This window comes from Rissa tridactyla, chromosome 16 (assembly GCF_028500815.1).
Source record: "Rissa tridactyla isolate bRisTri1 chromosome 16, bRisTri1.patW.cur.20221130, whole genome shotgun sequence".
Lineage (NCBI taxonomy): Eukaryota > Metazoa > Chordata > Aves > Charadriiformes > Laridae > Rissa > Rissa tridactyla.
The window spans coordinates 4,398,468-4,412,988 of NC_071481.1; the positions used below are offsets into that span (position 1 = coordinate 4,398,468).

The following is a 14,521-nucleotide window of genomic DNA, read 5'->3' on the forward strand; positions in this document are numbered from 1 at the left end:
AGAAATAATTTTAAAACTTCCTTGGACACTGCAAGCATGAGGCTTGGATTTTTGAATTCATGCTGTGTTGGTCAAATTTTGTTTCTTTGGAGTTGGAGGTTTATCAAAATCGTCGCATCTCAGAGCAGCGAGGAAGGCTGGGCTCTCTGGAGACCTGCCCTGGGCTGGAGAATGTAGACTTTGTGAAGCTGCTCTTCCTTTCAGACAGTCTGTAAGATTGGTCTGTGAGCTGACTTGGTAATTAAGTATGAAGACGATTCTCCAGGACCCTCTCCCTCTTACCATACTGATGTGAAGGGCCCTGTCCATTCCTGAGCGTGGGGAGCGGGCTTTGACCTTCCTTTGTGTGATCTCTGGCGACGCTGTGTTGTGCTGTGTGTTACTCAGGGTAGGTACAAACCCCGATGCTTTATGCAAGCTGCTTAGAAGTAATGGGCTTAGGAAAAACGAGCAAACCGCGTAGCTGAAAACTCCCCTGCTCCGGATGGGTTTGAGCTGCTGGGTCGCTGTCGTAAAGGAGCCGGTGCCCACGGGCTGGGAGGGTTCTGGCCTTTGAACGAGGGTGAGTATCACTGTGGATGAAGAGGTTAAATGTAATAGTCTCCCTCATATAGGTGTTACAGCCCTAACAGCAGAACAAAAATGTTGAGAAAAGCAAACAAGAAACGAGAGCAAGAAAATAATCATGGAAATGCAAGGAAATGGAGTAAACTCCAAGGGTGTTTTACCTGTTAGCTTTCTCTGTTGAAATATTCTACCCCATTACAGCCCCACTTTGCCCTGTTGGGATTTTTTTTATTATTTATTTCTGACACTGTTTTGGGTTTTATAGTTTCTTTTCTCTGGACTTTATCAGAAAGCATATTTGTGGTGAGCGCCTGTGAAAGGACCTAGCTTACTGAGTAAATATTCAACGTGGAAATGAGCCGCATGACCTTGAGGGGGGGAGAGAGAGGAGAGCTCAGAGAAATTCATAAAAAGCTGAAAAAGAAAAGAACAAGGAGAAGGGAGGGGAGGGGAGAGGAAAAAAAGATAAAAGGCCTGGCCAGACTGGAAGAAGTCACACAGGAGAGAAATATTGGTCTTTCTTGTTAAAGCAGTGATTGGACATGTAGTATTAGACGTCTTAAAGAGGCCTGATTCTCAGCTGTGCTAAGCACTGACACTTTGAAAAATAGGCCCATTTAAGGTGACTCAAGTTGGGCAACAAAAGTCAGTAGTCACTTTAGATCGTCTTGGCCTGTGTTCAGAAGGGTGAATTTTATCCTTGGCGAAAGGCCAGCGGGAGGCCTTTCTGTGTGCTGTTCCCGTTCCCAGAATAGGACTTGGGGTGGCTCCTGGACCTCGTGCTGGTCCTTCGGGGCCGGGGCAGAAACCACCATCCCCAGTTCTGGGCTGAGCCTCTGCCTGCCCTCCCCATGCCGGGGGCAGCGATCCCCAGCTGGACTCACGTCTCACAGCCCGGTTGTTCTCGGGTTCGCAAACTGGGCCTGAATTTATTTATGGAGTTTTGAGGTGGCTGTGGGTGTCTGGGAAAGGTGCTGGGCAGAGCAAAAACCCAGCACTGCAGGTTTCACCATCACCCACAGGGTCGCTCTGGTGCGTGAGATTGAGATGTAGATAGTTGCTTTTGGAAACTAGCAAGGTTCTCAATCAGAAAAGACCATGAGAACACTGTTGGGAGGAAAATGCATACGAAAATTTGGGTAGAAACACGCTGCCATCACTACTGGAGACCAAGATGTGAAGTCCAACTGCACTCTGGAGTTTGGGTTTCTAGAACTGCCTGGTTTGGGCTTGAAGGTTTTTCCTTCAGTCCCGCATCTAGTCCTGGATGATGTAAACTGGATTTTAAAATTGTACTGTAGGGATTGGAGAATGATGAGCGCTGAGTTTCTGCAGGTTTGTATTTTTTTTCTGTATAGGATGTTCCTCTAGCGCGTCCTTAATATCTTGATGGCACCGGTGCTGGGAAGCCCCTCGGTCCTGCAGCTGCAGCTGTCAGCTCTCTGCTGCCTGTTTCTGTGAGTCGCAGGATGGATCCGGGCACCCAGGGACCCAGCACCCAGCAGTCATGGGGGGCTGGAGCAGAAACCCTTGTGCTGGTCTCCAGGCAGCCAATGGTTTCTGCTACTTTTTTGTTGGCTGAATGCGTGAAAAAAGGTTTGGATGCTTTTAGGATCCCCTTATAGCTCATCGTATTGTCATTTCTTCGGCTCCCCAAATCCTCTTCATTTTCGAGAGGGGAAGTCTAACTGCACTGGCATCAGCACTTCAAAAACGCTGCACACTGACATAAGCATTTCAGAGTGTGGGGCAAGGACCGTGCCGAAGCTGAGCCCTCATTTCTGTCGAAACAGTGCTGATTACCATTCTTTGGTTAAAACAAAATAGCTGTAGTAATGATCTTCACATCCACATCTTTAAATTTTTCTTCATTTAGGTGGGGGGATGATTTATTTCTTTCCGTAAACCTGAAATTTGTAGAATTAGATTTTCATTGCTTGTATGGGAGAGCCCTACTGTATGGAGGAGAGCTTTTTTTTTATTTCTTTCCAGTCGGAGTGCATGAAATAGTAGGGAAAAGTCTTGTCTAGTGATGACCTCAAAATAATTTCTATAGCAGTGCAACGTGATGTCAGACAGACAGTATACAGCTGCGTGGGAAGTACAGACAGCGGGGGCATGGGTGCCTGACACAGGGGAAAACCGGCATAAATAAAGAACATTAGTCCAAGGCTTTGGGAGGAACTAGAGCAAAGTCACCAGTGCAGATGCCAGGGCAAGGAACTGTAACTGTACGTTTAATAGCTTTGGATGTTTGCTTTTGTGTGACAGTTGCTGTTCGAGCAAACAGATTGAGAATTCCAGACTTGTGTGGATTTGGGAGACTTTATTTATGTGTGTTCGGCACAGGACGTGAGCGGGATGGGAGCGCAGGGGGTGCATGCAGCAGGAGGAAGGGCTGGGTACCCTGCTCCGCCTGCCCTCGCGACCCTGTGCACCTTGACTTACCCACGGAGCTGAGCCTTCCCCTCTCGCTCCTGTCTCCGCTCTCTGCCCTGAAGTCATTCTCCCCCCAAACTCGCCTCACTCACCGGCTCCCCACTGCTCCTAGCATTGTCCTGCGCTCCCAGGAGCATCCTGTGTCCCATTCCCGTCTATGCACAGCCTCTGCCTCCCCGACGACGGTGCCTCTCACCAACCTGCCGGGCCAGGGACCGCTGCAGCCTGCAGGAGCCCTACCCTGGGCTGAAAGCCCCATCTGGAAAGCAAAGGGCCATGTCCTGTGTGCCTGCCCTGCCCGGCCTCCCCTGCCTGGCTCTGGGTTCAACTGAAACTCTCCAAAGGGACCTGAAGGGCAGAGGCGTGTTTTTGCAGTTTATTCTCCAAAAGGAAAGCCTGCAAGGGGTGAGGGGCAGACTCCTTGCAGCGAAGGTGTTAACAAATAGCAGGTGATTAAACATGACAAGCAGTGACATTTCTGTGTGGGGTTCTCAGTACCAGCAATGCCAAGAATGAAGCTATAAACCCTGACATTTTGTGTTATGCACTGAGGTTTTTAATAGACATCTTTGTCTCCCTCCCCCCTGTTTATTTCTTTTATTCCTTTTTTTTTTCCTTCTCTCCCCTTCTCCCTTTCCCTCTCCTCTCTCTGCCTGACCCTCACCCTGGCTTTGCCCCATCCCAAGTGCCCCCCGCCTCCTCTTCCCATACGGCCCTCCCTGCCCTTATCTTTGCTCCCTTGCTTTACTAGACTCATTTGTTTGATGGCCTTCAGTTTTTCTTTTGTTTCTCTATTCCTCCCTATTTTCTTGTTACACTTTTCCAAGCTTTTTTTTGCTTTTCATGGCGTCATTCCCCCTTCCTTACTCTTCTCTTCCTCCTCTTAACTCCGGTCTCTGCCATATGCACACACGCTTGCTGTCTTTCTCACACATACGCACTCCCACACTTTATTGCACACACACCGCGACTTTCCGCACACTTTTCTGCTCTCCCCCACACGCTCTCGCTCTCTCCTGCACCGTCTCTCACATGCGCTCGCACTTGCTCTTTTCTTTCTGTGCTTCCCCTCTCTTGCTCTTCTTTGTCTTTGTTACTCCCTTCTGCTGTCATCCTCCCTCTGTCTGTTCTTTTCCACTCTCTCCCCTTCTCCCTCCCTTTCCTTTCTCTTTTTGGGGCCTGATGTAATACACTAACCATGGGCAGCCAGGCCAGTTGCTTGTCAGGGAGCAGGTGTCCCACCCCTGAGTGATGTTTTTGTTAATAACATTTTTGCCCTGACTCAGAAGCCGGCATTTTGGAGATCGGTTGTTGGGTTTTTTTTAAGGACAGGAGCTGAGGAGGCTGTGCTTTTGGGAACAGTTGCTGGGTTTGTGCTAAAAGGACTGCAACAGTTGTTCTGCTGAGCAAGAAACGTTGGAACAACTGCAGATTCACCCCCCGCTTGCTCTCTCCATGTCTATCCAAAGGGCATTTGGAGGTGACACCCAATGCACCGTCCCCGTTGCTGCCAGCTCTAATTGGAGCCGACGGGCTGCTGCTGGCTCTTCCCTTTAGGAACGGGGCACTCCTGCCACCAAAGTTGGCCCTGCCCAGCAGCCCTCTGTATTAGAATAAAAACTTTCCTCGTCCCCATCTGCAGCCTTCTCCTGATGGGGTTATTATGGGCACAAAATTAGCAAAATGCTGGGGTGACCAGAGCATTCAGACACAGAGCTCTCCTCCATATCAGCAGGTCAGTGGGTCTCCAGGGCTCGGTGGGAATGGCCCGACTGCACGATCTGAACATAAGAAAGTGGTCTCCAGTCACACCAAGGTAGAATGGTTCAGTGACGGTCATCTGCTCCCCAGTGCATGACTTGCCTGGCTCACTGCATCTTACTAAGCTGTGGTCTCCTTCATGGAGAGGCCAGGGTGCAATGTGTGATGCATTCCATTCGGCAGGATGGAAATGGCTTGGGCTGGCTCATCAGAGGCCATCTTCTCTGCCAAATCAGCCTGGCTATCAGCACCAGGGTCTGAACCTTCCCCATCTGGCTGGCCCCAGCGACAGTCACGCTGCAGAAGCCATTGCAAAGTGCCGCTTGGGGACTTGAGGCATCTCCAGAGGCTCTTTGAGCTGCACAGCGATTCCTTCTCATCGGGCTGCGGGAGTCTCTGGCTCTCGCCAGGTCCCTGGGGAGGATCTGTAGGGAGCTCCCGGAGAATTGCCATGCACAGGCTGTCTGTGCTGTGCGGCGGTGGCTTACTGGCTCATGGCTGTAGCTGGAACATCTGTGCTGAGAGCAGCCAGGGCAGTCGAGAGACTCCCGTGGGTGGACAGCGAGGACAGAGGCTGGGGCAGCTCCCATGTGCAGGAGGTCGCTGGGGCCCCAATGTAAAGGGCTCAGCAGGTATTTGAAATGAGTCCAAACTAAACTGCAGCTTCAGTCCCAGTATTTTCTCTTCCTTGACTCTGCAGTCACTCTAAAAATCAAAATACTTCCCCCTAAAGACCCCGCCTTCCCATAAAAATGCCTCTCCCTCCCTGTTCGCCCAGGTCTTATTGATCCAGCACCATAGACGGTGGCTACAGCTTGAGTTGCCAAGTAGGGCAGATCGATAGAGACTTGGTATGGGATTTTTGGCAGCTGGGACATCCATTTGCCCCTCCTCCCCTCCCACCATCCCTTCAGGAAACGGCCAGCGTCACAGCAAAAGCAGGTGGAGCCAAGCCCTGTCCTTACGCTTTCCTCTCACCTTGTCCTTCCCTGTCCTCCACGCTGCAGCCGCTGGGACTGGAGGCCTCTGCGGGAGCGCGCGCGAGGCTGCAGAGAGCGCACGGAGCTGGCGTGGTCCCCTGCCCTGCACTGGCTCCACCGGCCCCTTGCTGCCACTTACCCTTTGCAATGGCCAAGCTCACCCTCTTGTATACTGGGGCAATCCCGTGGGTCATTCCGTTGTCCTCGAGATCGGGATTTGGCCTTTATTGTTTGCACAGTCTTTTTATTTAAGAAGAGCATTTTCCCTGCCTGGATCCAGAGTAACTCCCCTCTGCCCTTCTTCCCTGCTGTGGCCATCAGTGCTGCTGTCAGCTTTCCGCAGACGGGGAAAGCAAGGCACGGTGACGTGAAGTGACTTCCTGAAGGCCAGAGAGGGAGTCAGTGCTGGAGCCAGGGTCAGGGGCCACGTTTCTGGCTGTCCTTCGCCAGCGCCCAGCCCCTTGGCTGTGGGCCTGGGACAGTGCTTCTTCCCCACTCATGAGGGATGCCCCTTCAGTGGGGGTCCAAAAGCTGTGGGCTGGTCTCCAGTGCGAGCCGGGGGACCTGGGGGCAGTGGGGAGGAGTGGGGTGCTGCGCAGGCGGCTTCCCCTGCCCCATGGTGTCAGGAGAGAGTGATTTGCTCTGCTGTAAGATGTTGTTAACCCTTGCCAGCCCTCCTGGCTGCCCAACCTCCGACAGGTGCCGAGCGCCACGCACAGTGAAGTTAATGAAATGAGTGTTTCGGGGAGGGGGGAATGGAGGCTCTGTACTGCACCCTGGGGCCCTGGGTTTATTAATGGTGACCTGCCATTAAAGACTAAAGTGCTAACCTGGTCATATTTAGCAGCTTTCAATGGTATCCCAGTGGCCTCCGCCTGCAATATCAACTCCTGCCTTCCCCCTGCAGCCCCAGGCCGGCAGGAGCTGACTCCAGAGTTTCTCTGCTACGATGAGTCTGGTGGGCAGCACTAAGAAGTCTCTTCGCTGCTGCTGCCAGACAGATTTCCACCCCCTCCTGCTGCTCTGAGCAACTTCCCCCTCTTGCTGCGAGGTCTTTGCCAGGGAGCGCTTGGAAAAGAGGACCAAATCCTGGCATCTTCATGATCTCCTTTGCTCAGACAGAGCCTGGGGGTCACTGGGCAAGGGAGACGTGCCAGTATGAAGCTTGCGGGATTTGGCCATGAAGGAGAGGCGTACTCAGGCTCTGCAAAGTGCTTCCACAGAGCTCTCCGAGAAAGCGCTGGCAAATTATCCCTCCGAGGTGTCAGGCTGGGAAACGAGGGAGCAGCTCTGCCAGACCTGATTAAAACAGGACTTGAGGCTAACAGCTTCAGGTCAGAGCAGGAGGGTGGCTCTCAACTGCTGCTGTCCCTCTTGCTCTGGTCCAGGAGGGACTTGGAAAACCCAAGCATGGGGGGATGTCCCCTAGGGAATGACAGCAGTTGGATATTGCAGTGACAGGCACTTTAGAAAGATGCTGGGGGCTGCTGCTGCTGCTGGTCCAAGCAGGGATCAGTGTTAGCAGAAGAAAAAACAGCCCCAGAGTCTCCTTGAAGCTAATTCTGCTCTTGATGCCTCCCCAGAAGCAAGACCCTGCTGTGCTCTGTGTGCCAACTGAGATTATTGCCTTCCCTGATCACTTCTTCCTGGATTAAAAACTCAGCACAGAGTATTTTGCCATGTGTTATTCCAGGATACCGGCTAGAAGCTCCATGTGGTACAGAACCTGGCAGAGGGATGAGGGAATCACAGGGCATCGCCAATTTGGGCTGCTCCTGCTGCTCAAGACGGGAGGTGGGGACGCCCCTCACACCTCTGTTTTGCCTGGCGCGAAGGGATGAAGAGCGAGGCCGTAAGGGATTTTCCTCCCTTCAGCAAGCCCTGTAAGCCACAGATCCCTCGTCCTCACATCCCTGCCTTCATGTGGGCACGTTTGTCAGTGTGGGCTTCGGGCCATTCCCCAGCAGAGCCAGCGAGGGCAGGGGCCTTGTTCCAGCGGAGAGCTCCAGCCCTCGCAGCCTCCCAACAGGACGAGTGCCGGTTTGGCAGTCAGGCTGGGGGCAATCCTCGCTCTCTCGTTTGGCTCTGTGCCCCAGCTGATCCCGAGCCAGGTTTTGCTGTAATCCCTACATCCTGTTGCAGGTCCTTAATCAGCTGGAGCCAGCCTGGAAAAAAAACAAAAACCCAAACCCCAAACTGTTGTGGTTAAAGCTCCCTGCTCCGGGGTGGTGGGGAGGAGTGTGCAGAAGCCTTCCCGGGCACCAGGTGGGAGGCTGGAAGGGCTGGGAGAGATTGCAGCTCCCTTGCTAGGGATGGAAGCAGAGAAGAGGGTAAGTGTGTATTTCTGCTGGGGGTCTCAGCAGGACCCACTCGTGCTGTTCCCCTGCGGAGGGCATGGGTCTGGGTTTGAGGTGTTGATTCCTCCTGTTCTCCCACTGCCAGCACAACTAGGGATGCTGCCCCTTCAGCCCTCGATGGGCAGGCTTGAAAACTCTCTGGGTTGTTGTTGAGTTGTTTTTTTTCCCGTTTAATGCATAGAATAACACTGATGGGTCTGAACAGCTCCAGCCAGGCGACGAGGGGAAAGAATAACAAGCTCCTGAATGTCAGGCGAAATTATGGGCCATTGCTATTTAGGGTGAGTCTGGTGGATTTAGGGCCTCTCTGTTCTATTGTCCTAGTTGCTCTGAGCATTGGAGCAGGCGAGACACAAGTCGGGAGTTTTATTGCAGAGCATGTGCAGGGGAAGGCCGGTTCTGAGTGCTTCCGGAGTTGAACAGCAGTGGTGGGTAATAGGGGATGGTTTCTGTTGGAAAGTTGGTGAGATGTAATATTGGGAGGAGGCAGGAGGCTGGAAGTCCTGGAGAAGTGGTCATCCAGCAGAGAAGAGAGCTCTTCGTCAGGATTCGTCTCCAGATGTTTATCAAACTCCCCAAGTCCATGTAGCATTGGTCTCTATCCATCGGACCTTCGCTGGCTGGCCAGCTGCTGCTCTCTGCAGGAGCTTCCCTTGGCAGACCCTGCTGGTCTCCCTTCTGCATCTGGTGAGCACACGGCTGCTCAGCCCCTCGTCTTCTCTCCCACCTCTTGTGAAGCATTCAGGGAGGTAGTTTGTATGAAAGACAGTGCATAAATGTGTGCATTGAATGGGGATTAAGGGCTTTGGTGCCTTCTGTAGGGTTGCTTTTGGCTGGTGCTTGTGATGTGACCACGGTCCTGCCATGGGCTGCCAGGTATTGGGGGGAAGCACCCAGATGAACAGCATGAGAGAACACAGAAAGGATGAAGAAAGTGCTATACAGCATGATAGAAGTGGGTCATCCATGGGAAAGAGAAGTCTGCACGAGTCCTGAACAGGGTGTATCCAAGGCTTTTGGGATTTGGCAAATACATTATGTCCCATGCCAGGGTGGGGAGGAGTTGCGGAGAGTAAGAAAGCTGTTCTTGCCCGCCTGTCTTCACAGGCGTGAGGCTCGGCAGGGTGAATTCTTTGCTTCTTTGGGGCTCCTTTTATTTGACCGGATTAAAAAGCCTATTTGAGTTTCTTAAACCATTTAATCTAAAATCCCCAGGTAGATGCGCCATTGGATTCAGTTTTAAGCTTATAAACAAAATAGGTCTCTGTTTGTCTCTTCTTTATTTTGTTCTAAAGAAGGGAAGGGTTTGACCTGTCCTCCCTGGAGTCGGGGAGGAGTTGGGCTTCTTGTGCTTATGAATCCCCTTGAGCTTTCGGAAGGGTGGGAAGGTGCGGAGACCGGGGTGCTGGTGTGACCTTCCTGCAGCTCCAGGTTCAGTGTGCATGTGGCGGGAGGAGGGAGCAGAGACCAAGCTCCACTGGGCGGGTTAAATGGCTGAGTTGGTTCCCAAGGCTCCGGACCTACATGGAGTGCCGAGCACATGTAAAATCCCCTTAAGACCATTGCTCTGCGAATAGTATGGGGAGATGGGAAGGGAGGAGACCATAGGAAATTGGAGAAAATGGGAGGAAAGCATGCTGCAGTGTGGTCCGCTGGGGCGGTTTGGGTAATTCTTTCCGGTTCCTGCAGTCCTTTGAGAGGAGCAAGTTCTCCTTCTCTGCTCTCACTGTGCCCAGCTCCTTCCAGGGTTTCCTCCTGCATCTGTCCTCTCCATCTGCTTGAGGTTCTTGTCTCCTTTCCAGCTCTGTATGGCTTTATTGCTGCCACTCCCTGCACTTCTGAGGAGGTTTCATGGACATGAGACCAGTTGGGACTGCTCTCAGATCAGCCCAAAACAGGATGGTTCATGATTAGTGTTTGCAGGAGAGAGGTGCTAATGATGCCTACAGGAGCTATAGGAATGTTGCAGCTCCGTGGTCCACAGTGTCATGTTTCTGACAGCGGCTACTGCCAGATGCTCCAAAGGAAGGTACCAAACCCCACAGCAGGCAGACGTAAAATGATCTGCCCCTGTGTCCCCTCGACATCCTTTCCATGTGTCCGGCAGAGACCAGCTCGAGTTAGTGATGCCTGCACGGCTGCGGGATGACAGTGGCAGTGCCTGGTCCAGCCTCAGCAGGAGAGGTGTCCCTTCCAGATCCCATCCTCAGTGCTGGCAGCCACAGCAGAAAGCCTAGCGGAGAGGAGGCCGTCTGCCATCCCAGCTCCGTTGTGCAGCCATGGAAATGCTCATTCCCGTGTGGCTGCAGGAAGGCCATGAGGGCAGGCCGTCCTTCTCGCCTCTCGCGGTCTTTGCTGTGAGCAGAGAGGCCTCCCGTGTCCAGGGCTCGCAAGGAGATGCTTTATGAAAGGGGTTGCTGGGAACAACACTGTATCCTTCTCCCCCCACTTCTCCCAAGGAACTGGAGACAGACAGAGGGACAGGCATCTGTCCGATGGCAGCTTGAATAGGAGGGAGCCCTGTTGGCTTTGCCGAGGGAGCCTCTTTCTATATGGAAATGAAGAATTTAGGCTAATGGAGCTCAACCATCTCTAATTTTGCGATGGCAGGAGGATTTTGATTGAAAGTAATTAAGCAAGCTAGCTGTAAAATTAATTAAAGCAAAAGGGGGGGATTTTTTTATTGGATTGGATAGCGATATAGCGGCTGTCAAATGGGGGACGGATGGGGGTGACCTGAATTCTCTGCCCTCCCTCCTCCCACTCGGGACGTTTATGTCACTTTAATCTCCTTACAGCGGCTGGTGTGCATTTGTTTGAAATAATCAAGGAAATATGGTCAGAAATTGTCAGCTTTCAGATCTAATTTACCTGACAGCTCTGCGCGGACCAGTAAGCCTCTGTGTGCGTGTGTGAGAGTGTGTGTGTGTGTGGTGTATGCGACTGTGTGGTCATGGAGGACTCCTTGTGTCCCTTCTCCCCCCTTTTTCTTCACCCTGTTGTCTCTTGATTCCTAGCAAAAATACTTCTTACACATCTGGGACCACCCAGGACTTTGCAGGAAAAAGAAATAAGTTTGTCAATTTTCCTGTGGTCCCTTTTCCACCCCCACCCTCCCATCAGTGCCTCCTCCCAACCTGCTGCCTCATCCTTGCACCATAACCAGCTTTAGGTTTTAGGCAATATAGGATTAGGGGAGGTGGCTGTAATTCTTTATTCCAGATGGCTGGCAACTGCTAAACCCACTGTCACAAGTACCGAGTTATAAAAATACTTAAATTAGGCCCTTTGTTTCAGCCCATTTTCCTGCCAAGCAGCTCTCCCGGTGTCCTGCCGGGAGCCCAGCTTGCACGGCACAGGTGGGGGACTGAGTCAAGGCTGTAATGATGCTGGGAGAGGCTTCTCCGGACTCGCACCTCTCTGGATTCCCTTGCTCAGCTCCATCTGCTTCTTTTTGCCTTTAGCACTTAAAGAGAGATCCTGCAGGAAGAAGGAGCCAGGCAGGACTTGGTATGCGCGTGTGCTCACTTAGCAGGTGAAGGTCCTGATGCAGGGACATACCCAGGCGGCAGCTCTCATGCCGGGGGGTGCACGCTCGACAAGAGATCCAGGTTCCCCGCTCTGGACCCAGCCCTGCAAGTACCCGCTGACCTGAGCCCAGTGTTCTGGCTGGGGAGGGAGGGCAACTGCTGTAGGGACAGCGTTTCCTCAGAGCTGCCCTGGTGCTTCACATCTGTCTTGCTAGGTTGGCTCTTAAGGGTTATTATTTATTATTTATTATTGTTCATTAAGTGCTGACAGACTTGGGGCTTTTGTTTGTTTTGTTTGGGTCTCCATTTAGAGGCCTTCGCTGAGGCAGACTTCAGTGCCAAGACCTCAGGCACTTTTACAATTACAGCTTGTGATCCTGTTGTATTGTTTATGTAATGACTCTCAATCCCAAGGGATTCTGCAGCCTTTCTTAGACCCAGCACCCAGCACCTGGCAGGGAGAGTGCAGGGCAAGTGCTGGCCCCTGGTGCCAAGGAAAATCTCTGGGCTTTACGTGCTAGAGGATCGTTAATGCGTAGACAGTTCAGGCTGGACCTTGCTGGGAAGATCCACATGCAGGGAAGATGATTAAGCTGCTTCAGGAGGAGGAGCAGATGATTCATCCCTGCCACGGTCTGTGTGGTTGAGGGGTATCTTAGTGGCTCAGACCTGATGCTCTGGCTGTTGGGTGTCCGCAGCCCGCCAGTCTGTCTCCAGTACAGTGAGCTGAGGGACAGGTCTTCGTGGGCCAGCTTATGTGACCAGTCCTCTGAATGTCTCGGAGCTCCCCAAGCCATCTCAGCACTGGGACTGAAACTTCTACGCTGTTACGTAGATGTGTGGCGCGCCTAACCAGCTCTGTAACCTGCTGGACATGGGTAGGACATGGTCTCATCCATGACCAGCTGCGTGCGGCTGTGCTGAGGTGGGTGATGAGCTCATCATCGTGATTCCTGGGTTTATTTCCAGCTTTGCCATTGATTCGCTTTGTGTATGTAGCCATGCGAATGCATAGCTTTGTGCCAGTGCTTCCTCATCAGTATAATGGGTATAATTAGGCTTGCCTGATTGAAGATAGCGCCGAACGCTTAGTCTGCTGGCAGATTTTTTTCTTTTGTTAGAAGTCCTTTCCGAAAAAAAGGAGGTAAAACCTGATTTTAGAGTGCCGGCTCCCATATCATATTTCAAATATATGTGGATTAAAATCTCTGACAATACGAAACCCTTTCCTTGTGGGATAAGTTCGCTGTGAAGTGTTGCCTTCCCGTAAACATAGCAGAAGCAGAGTTAGGTGAAGACTAAGTGCTTGTACGCGCAGTCTCCTTGTTATTCATCAAAATACAGGATTGCAGGATGGGGCACTGCTGATCTTCTGTGTTAATTACAAATATAACAGAATGTAATATCAAGAATAGTCTAAATAATTTCATGGCCTGTTAACTGAAAGAGAGCTTGAGTTCTGGGACACGCACCAGGCTACCACTGATAATGGTATCTAAAGTCAGTGGTGTCTGGAAGAAGGGTCATACTGTGCTGGCTGCTCCTGTTTCCTTCTGTAGTTTGCAAGACCAGGTGATTAAGAGTGCATTAGATAATTTTCTAACATAACATTCCCTACAGGCAGTTACTGGCATTGCTGTAGAGGCATCCTGAACGACGTGTTGGAAAAGGAAGTGCACAGGACAGTCGTTCTGCATTGTGAAAATGTTTGAGACCCCCATGCAAAGCTGTGCTCTGTTCTGACTCCAAGTCTCCTCAAACATGGCCGAGGAAAATGCATGTGAGTGCTGATCTGGGGGCACCTTCTCTTCTTCTATTTGCACCTACTTGTACCTGTTCAGCACATCTTCCCTTTCAGGCACTGCCCCTCTCGCTACAAATGAGTCTGGAGACTCTGATTCCAGCACAGCCAGGAGCTGGAAAACATCCTGTAGCTGGGTGGATGGGATGAAAAGTTCAGATTTGGGTGGCGTGTCTTTTTCTCTCAGTTTGATGTGAGTGGCAGCGGAAAGCCATAAGCTCAGTTCTCCTGTCACTGATGTGGTGTCAGCTGGGAAAATCATTCTTCTGAGCTTAGCGGAGTGACATTAGCATAAGAGCAGTCAGAGAGGGATGGAGCCTAGCAGGTCTGGAAGAGGAGAGTGGAGGCACTAGGCTGAGAGTGTCTGGGATATTTGACATGTCGATTTTGCTTGCTTGTGCCCAGGACTGGAGATGAGCCACTCGTCCTCAGTCTGTGGGGCAAGAGAGTCCTTCAGAGAGCAGACTGGCAGCTCAGCTCACGTCAGGTCAGAGAGACCTTGGGAGTGTGCAAGGAGGAGATGTCCAGGAGTGAGACAGGGCAGAGACACCTGTATCTGCCTTTCCTGGGGAGGCAGTTCAGCTGTGGAGCTGCCGACTCTCACACAGCATCTTCTCCCAGCACTGAATTCTGGCTGCTGTTCCTGGGCATCCAGCTGGCTTGGGGTAGCAAAGGGAAGAAAGAGCCAGAGCCAGCGGCTCAGCTGATCGGGGGATTTCAGGCAGAGACTGCCCTGCCTGACTTGCAATGGATTCGGGGGCTTTCTGTAGAAACTGTCTCCAAGGGCAAGTCTGAACAAGGCAGTTAGTTACTCTTAATTTCCCACGGAGGCAGAAAAGCCACTGAGAAAATAAAAACGTTGCAATAGAAGGTTTGGGGATAAGAGGGCATAGTGTTGCTGGCCAAACAAGACAGTGTTGGATGATATATCTGTCATCCCATTTAGCTCCCTGTCAGGGGGACCCAAGGACTTCACAAGGATTCAGGACAGGCTTTTGTGAAGACATCCTGAGCAGTGAAGTGGGGTGCAGAATGGGGCTCAGGGAGCGAGGGAGGCATGGCAAACTGTGTGTCCCACTTGCAGCT

The 14,521-nt window shown here is 51.8% G+C and overlaps 1 protein-coding gene across 11 annotated transcripts in view; it reads left to right on the forward strand.

Moving 5' to 3' along the window:
- Positions 1-14,521, forward strand: part of CASZ1 (castor zinc finger 1) — a 243,292-nt gene that overhangs the window by 157,551 nt on the left and 71,220 nt on the right. For 8 of the 11 annotated variants that reach the window (XM_054222318.1, XM_054222316.1, XM_054222314.1 and 5 more), the window contains one exon: positions 13,255-13,414. The exons of the other annotated variants lie outside the window; for them this stretch is intronic. In XM_054222318.1, the coding sequence (XP_054078293.1) occupies positions 13,396-13,414 (19 nt within the window). In that variant the 5' untranslated portion in view covers positions 13,255-13,395. The remainder of the gene's footprint in view (positions 1-13,254; positions 13,415-14,521) is intronic. 11 annotated transcript variants of the gene reach the window in all.